We start from the raw sequence: 7,208 nt of genomic DNA, 5'->3' as shown, positions 1-7,208 counted from the left end.
ATTACATTATCCTTTCAAGTTGAAGTATTTAAACCAAAAATTTTTTTATCCCACATTGAAAAAATATAATTTTTTTTCTTGAAAACATAAAGTATATATACTAATAAGTTTTAAATCCCACATTGAAAAAACATAATTTTTTTTTAGGAACATAGAGTAAATATACGAAAAGATTTCAAATCTCATATTGAAAAGATATTATATTATTCCTTTAAGTTGAAGAATTTAAATCAAAATATTTTTAATCCCACATTGAAAAAACATAACTTTTTTTCTTGGGAACATAGAATTTATATACCAATGAGTTTCAAATTTCACATTTGAAAAAAAAACTGCGTCTCGTCCGGATCAATTTTAGTAGTTATTATTTTCTCTATCATCTATATCTTTTTATGATGGATTAATAGAGTAAAAACCTTCCTTGGCTCTTCTTCTCCATGTTATTATTATTCAAATATTTCAATATTCTATTTTATTGAATGTATTTCCAAAAATAGAACTCCCCATTTCAACATCTCATCTCAAACATGCCCAAAAACATTATTATCCAAACAATCCTAAATAAATAAAAATTAAAAAAAAAAAAAAAGCAAAACCACCATGAGGTATCTTGTATTCAATGCATCACAAAGTGGTAATAGAATATTAACATAACAAAGCAACCCTACCTTCTCTAAGGTGCAAATACATTGCATGTGAGTTGTACTAGGGTGTATTGTCATGTACCAAGACCCATAAACTCTTTGTAATAAAATCCTTTCATCAGCTACACACACTTTATTCATTCATTTCTTTCCCTTTTATCTTCTTTCTCTCTCTTTTTTCCCTATCTAATAGGGTTTCCATGTCCTTTTAGCTCAAATTTCTCTCATGAATTCTTGTTTTGAAGATACTTACAGTTTTTTGTTGGTGATCATCTTTGTGGGTTCTCTCTTTTTTGCTCTCTTTGGAGGGTTTTTTGGTGGATTTTACCTCTCAGGGTTTTTTGAGCTGTACCTATGTCTAAGGTCTTTGAATTTACTGGTAAACAATCTACCATTCGCTTTTATTTTCTTAAATTTCTTGTTTTGTTCTCGTATCTGATATGTTGTATAGTTAGCTTCTTCTTTTTTGGTAATTTCGTGGGGAATTTGGTGTAAAGGCTGAAGCTTTGAGAATTGAGATCACTTTGCTTTTGATCACGGAATCATTTATATAGTTCAGACATAAAAGTTTTTTTTAGGATAATTTTTTTGTTGTTGACCATACAGGTTTTATTGAATTTTGGAATGGGAGAGGTGGTTCATGTTTTGGTCTGGGACACATGGACTGTTAGAGCTTATTTTTCGAGGTTTTTTAAAGTTGTAGACTTTCTAGACTTGGTTTACTAGGATGTGTGCTATGTTTGAAGTTAGATCTTGAACGTCAAGGATTCTTGTTGTGGTAAAATATATCTTTTGGAATTTAATTTAATTTTTGTTTTTTAGCTGTAGATCAGGTATGTGATGTGTTTTGTCATGAGAGAAATTGTTCTTTGAGATTTGATGATGCTATCTATTGGTGGATCTATAGTTGAAATTCAATGTGACTTAAACTGTTTGTTCTTGTTTTAGGCACATGAGCAGATGAAATTTTGTAATTATTTATTAATGAATTTTAGATCGGGATTTTACCTTTTCATACAGTTTAATAGTGGAAAAGGATGGAATGTTTTAGATCTTAATCGATGAATAATTGTTGATTGGAATTTGCATGTTAGATCCAGATTGGAAAGCTTTATTGGAGATATATGCATGTTGTTGTTTGACCAAGAATCATTTTGTCACTGTTATAAACTTGCCTTGTTTGTATGATTATTTGTCACTTTCAGTTTCTTTTGTCTTGAAACGCATAAAAGGTCTTGGTCTTTAGCTGTAAAGGGAATCAATTATCAACTTAAACACTTGTGCTTATGGGTTGTGGAGAATTCTGATTACAGTAAATTTATTGTATTTCTTCGATATGTACTAGCTGGATTTACTTTATTAATGGAAGTTATTGATTTTGGTTTTCCAGGTGAAAATGATTTTTGTCCTGGGGGGCCAATATACACTAACCCCAAGGAGCCGAGCCTCTTCTTGTCCCTTGGTCTTCCTGTGGACGTGTACTTTCCTTCACGCAAGAGGTCTCGCATCAGTGCTCCATTTGTCTTTTCTGAGGAGAGATTTGAGCAGAAGAAGCAAGCTTCTATTGAAGTTTTGCCAGATGAATGCCTCTTCGAAATCTTCAGACGTTTGCCCGGGGGTGAAGAGAGAAGTGCCTGTGCCTGTGTTTCAAAGCGTTGGCTTATTCTTCTAAGCAGTATATGTAGGGATGAACTTTGCAGCCAGAATAGATCAGCTGTAAAGAACACTGAGGGGAAAAGCAAGATTGAGGATGAGGAAATTGAAGGTGATGGATGCTTGTCCAGGAGCTTGGAGGGGAAAAAGGCCACAGATATTAGACTTGCTGCTATTGCTGTTGGAACTGCTAATTGTGGAGGATTGGGCAAGCTTTTTATCCGTGGAAGCAATTCTAGTCGAGGAGTGACAAAGGTTGGCCTCAGAGCTATTGCCCGTGGATGCCCTTTTCTGAAGGTTCTTTCCCTGTGGAATTTGCCTTCTGTCGGGGATGAAGGTTTATCAGAGATTGCTAATGGCTGTCACATGCTGGAGAAGCTAGATCTTTCCCAATGCCCCGCAATTACTGACAAGGGTTTGCTTGCAATTGCAAAAAACTGCATCAATCTGACCGATCTAGTGTTAGAATCTTGCTCAAACATTGGCAATGAAGGTCTGCAGGCTGTTGGCCAGTATTGCACCAATCTAAAGTCCATTTCGATCACAAACTGCCCAGGTGTTGGGGATCAAGGAATTGCAGCCCTCGTATCTTCTGCCTCAAATGTTTTGACAAAGCTGAAGCTCCAATCACTGAACATTACTGATGTGTCCCTGGCTGTTGTTGGACACTATGGCAAGGCAGTTACCGATCTTGTTCTGACAAGCCTCCCAAATGTCAGTGAGAGGGGCTTCTGGGTCATGGGTAATGGCCAAGGGTTGCATAAGTTGAAGTCCTTGACAGTTACATCCTGTCTGGGAGTGACAGATATTGGACTTGAAGCTGTGGGAAAGGGTTGCCCAAATTTGAAACAGTTCTGCCTCCACAAATGTGCTTTCTTATCTGACAATGGACTAGTCTCATTTGCAAAAGCAGCAGAGACACTGGAGAGCCTGCAATTAGAGGAGTGCCACAGGATCACCCAGTTTGGGTTTTTTGGTTCCCTTTTGAACTGTGGTGCAAGTCTGAAGGCTATTTCTTTGGTGAACTGCTTCGGGATTAGGGACCTAAAGCTGGATTTGCCTGAGCTGTCTCCTTGCAATTCCCTACGATCATTGTCTATCCGCAACTGCCCTGGTTTTGGTGATGGTAGCCTGGCGTTGTTGGGTAACTTGTGCCCACAACTGCGGAATGTGGAATTGAGCGGGCTTCAGGGAGTTACTGATTCTGGGTTTCTCTCAGTACTTGAGAACTGTGAGGCTGGTCTGGTGAAGGTTAACCTTAGTGGGTGTATCAATTTGTCTGACAAAGTGGTGTCGGTGATGACTGAGCAGCATGGTTGGACTCTTGAGATGTTGAATCTTGATGGATGTAGGAGGATAACTGATGCAAGTTTGGTGGCAATAGCAGAGAATTGCTTCTTGCTATATGACCTTGATGTCTCTAAGTGTGCAACCACCGATTCTGGGATTGCAGCCATGGCTCGCTCAAAACAGCTCTGTCTGCAAGTCCTTTCTGTGTCAGGTTGCTCTATGATATCAGACAAGAGCTTACCTGCCCTTGTAAAATTGGGTCAGACCCTCTTGGGGTTGAATCTCCAGCACTGCAATGCTATCAGCAGCAGCACTGTTGATATACTTGTGGAGAGGTTATGGAGGTGTGATATTCTTTTGTAAGTGGGCAAAGGATGAAACTTGTTCCAAGATTAGGGCAGTGGATGTAAAGTCCGGGGGTTCAAAGTAAGCAGGAAGCCTCATATAATAGTCAGCTTTTGTGAGTAGCAGCAGCTTCGTTAGTTTTTTGGGTCCATCTGCTATGGGTCTTTCCATTTCCACTTGTACTTGGGTTCCTTTTTCCTGGGAACGAGGCCATTCTCTCTTTTTTTCTCAGGCTTCCATTCACTGGAGATCTGTTAGAAGTATTTTAGCTCCCCTCCCAATATTGGAGTGCTACTTTCTTCACGGCCACCGTTCCCTGAGAATACAGTTGCCAGGTTCTGGTTCTAGGTTTTCTTTTTTTGTTTCAGGGTGTTATCACTTGGTGTTTTAAGTTCAGCGCCATGACATTCACGCTTGGCTGAAGCTTTTCGTGAAGTACCAGTGTCAATTCTGTCCATTATCAGGTTTTCAGTCCATTTGTTTTTGTAATCATGTTTTTGAACATGGTGGTTGGGTCGCTGTTTTCCTCAAAGGGTAGGTTACTACTACTAGTCAGTCGTTACGGTTGCTTTTGGCAGTTCAACTTTTCGGTCTGTTTGGTGAGGTTTTTGGCCGTGGCAACAAGTTATACAGTCTGCCATGATAACCTCCTCTTTCCAGAGGGGGTTTTTTTTTTCCAAGCCCTTGTTTTTTACAGGCTCCATTTCTTCACGAACTGTATCATGCAACCTTTTTATCATGTAATGAAATAGGCATCTACCCTTTGTGATGTATGTTTTTATCTTAACGGAATGCTTATAAATAAGCCTGTGTATTTCTTTATTATAATTCTACTTGCTTGTTTCCATCCCAAGATGGTTTTTCTTTTGATGATCAAAGGAAGTCATTGCCCAAGTATTACTATGGAATCTTAAATTTTCTTTTCTCAACGTTTTTGCGTCTGAAAATTGTACCATCTGCTTCTGGTATTATCAAGGTCATGCCATATTTAATGAGAGCTTGATTCTAATTTCATATATATATATATATATGATATATGTGAGGCATGGTGCTTTCTGTGGGGGCACATGTTGCTTGACTAGAAATTTGGTTTTGATTTGTTAGGTGTGACATCAAGCTGAGTTGTGTTCAATGCATCTAGCAAGTGAACTGAATTTGCTCACTTCTGTTTTTTTTTTTTCCCTGATCTGTGGTTCTGGACGTTTATAGGAAGCTTCATAGTTGTCGTTGTCCCTGTATAATGGTTGGGAAAAGTTTCAGGAAATTTAAGTTCTTAGCTGAAATTGTTGACAAGATTATCTGTTTTACCAAAACTATAAGAACTAGTCACACAGATTAAAATAATCAAACAGATTCAACAATTCTCTGAACCATGCATGCAACTTCCATTGATTTGAAGCCATAGCTCTGGATGATATCTCCTAGCTCCAATCGATGATCATGTTCAGGTATAGGGACTATAATCAAGAATGGACGTGAGAAACCTAGAGTGGTTTGCTATCAATACAATTAAGTTCACATAATCTCATGGATGATCATGGTGAGATGTGAATCACGCAACATAATTTCAAGAAGCTGTTCATGTAAAAATCTTTTAGTTGTTAGCAGAAGAATCTGATAAAGTGAGAAACCGATCTTGTTGTCTACCACTTTTCCACCATCTTATTACTGGTTTTTTGACTTGAGATTCTCTTCTTCTTTTTCTATCTTTTTTTTGGGTTTGGTTACCTATTCAAGTTCTCAAATCAATCACAAAGAATCCATTAAAATAATAAAGTGGTGTTATTTTCAAAAGATCCCATCATCAATCACAAGATATCTCGTGTCCCCAAGCACCACCACCCATGGTGAAATTGGCCTTCATAAATCCCACCATGGTATTTGGATTCGACAAATCTTATCACTTGAGAAGAAGAGGCTTCGAACTGGGCCCTCCAAGTTTGATAGGCCTTCCATTCCAAGTATTTTTGGTTCAGCTTTCTTGTTTCATAATTAAATGCATTTTCAACTGGGTTTGAAGTAGTTCATTCATACATGGATTGGTGCATTCACAATAAATCATGTATTAAGAAGTGAAAGATTTAGATTAGGCTTAAAAATAGAAAATTATTGATTTTGGACATTAGCAAATTAATAATAATAAAAATAGATCAAATTCAGGTTTAACCGTGCACGAAAACACTATTCACATACTCATAGTTCATTGTTTATTCACTGTGTATAAATCTCATATTTTTATATTCTTATCTATTTAATTTGTACAGATTTTATTACTGATTTTTTTTCTTTTCAATTAATGAGCAATTTTATAAAATATAATTTTAGATTTTTTTTTTTAAAAAATAAGAGATTAAAAACCAAAATTGATATAAAAAAATAAACAAAGCCCTTTTTCATAAAAGCCTTATAAAAATCCAATTTGATCTCCCAAGTTTCTATGTTTGCATATTTCATCCTTGTTCTTTTAGGTTATTACACTTTGGTTTTTTTTTCACATTTCAGTTTTTAAAGGTTGAGAAGAAAGAAATTTTCACGTTTCAGTTTTTGAAGGTTAAGAAAAAAGAAAGAAAATCACCAAAAATTTTGAAGAGAGAAAAGCTTTTCGGTTGCCAGATCCTTGCCACCAAAAACTTTGATTTTGATATCTATATATTCAAGTTTAAGAGAGAAAAACTCAATGAATGTTGTTTCTACTTTAATGGACTTTAATGGTGCTAGAAAAGTAGATCGGGTCTTAATTTGGTTTTTATTTTATATGATTTTTAATTTTTAAACTAATTAATGGGTTATTAGAGGTCAATAGAATGTTTTTTTTAATATGTTTTTAAGTGAAAATAAATGAAATTTAAGTTTTGAGATCCAAAAATAGAACACATAATTTTCCTATCATCAAAAAAACCTTCAATGACAAAAAAAAACTATAGGTAATGACACATCATTTGATGAATTATAAAAATACATGCCATCCATTTTTTTAAAAAAATAGATGTGGGCCTCGACTTCCAAGCCCAGACATGTCTAATTTTGTATTTGTGAGCCGAACATACATGCTCATTCTTTCAGCACCGGCACACATGTCCCTTCTTCTTATAATAGCCCTTCAACTTTTTTGGTTAGATTTTTTTTTTATTTTACAATAAGATTCTCATTAAATAAATTTATAAAAATAATATTCAAATAATATTATCATTTTTTATGATAATATTAAAAATTATTTTTTGACTAATTTTATATGAATCTAATAATATATAATTTCCTAAAATATTTACTCATGAA

General features: G+C 35.6%; 1 protein-coding gene across 1 annotated transcript; it reads left to right on the top strand.

Annotated features, from left to right (window-relative positions):
- The first annotated feature begins 707 nt into the window (after positions 1–707).
- On the top strand, positions 708–4,760 carry LOC133673719 (EIN3-binding F-box protein 1). Its single transcript, XM_062094592.1, has 2 exons — positions 708–1,023; positions 2,035–4,760. Exons 1-2 carry the CDS (start codon positions 999–1,001, stop codon positions 3,948–3,950), a joined length of 1,941 nt encoding a protein of 646 aa, XP_061950576.1. The 5' UTR covers positions 708–998; the 3' UTR covers positions 3,951–4,760.
- The last annotated feature ends 2,448 nt before the right edge of the window (positions 4,761–7,208 follow it).

Source organism: Populus nigra, chromosome 15 (genome assembly GCF_951802175.1).
Source record: "Populus nigra chromosome 15, ddPopNigr1.1, whole genome shotgun sequence".
NCBI lineage: Eukaryota > Viridiplantae > Streptophyta > Magnoliopsida > Malpighiales > Salicaceae > Populus > Populus nigra.
The sequence above is the reverse complement of the archived record's forward strand: the minus strand, read 5'-3'. Positions and strand labels throughout refer to the sequence as shown.

Coding starts and splice junctions, on each gene's coding strand:
- LOC133673719 (XM_062094592.1), top strand. CDS start 999: ATGTCTAAGGTCTTTGAATTTACTG. Junction 1,024..2,034: donor TAAGGTCTTTGAATTTACTG/GTAAACAATCTA, acceptor TTGGTTTTCCAG/GTGAAAATGATTTTTGTCCT.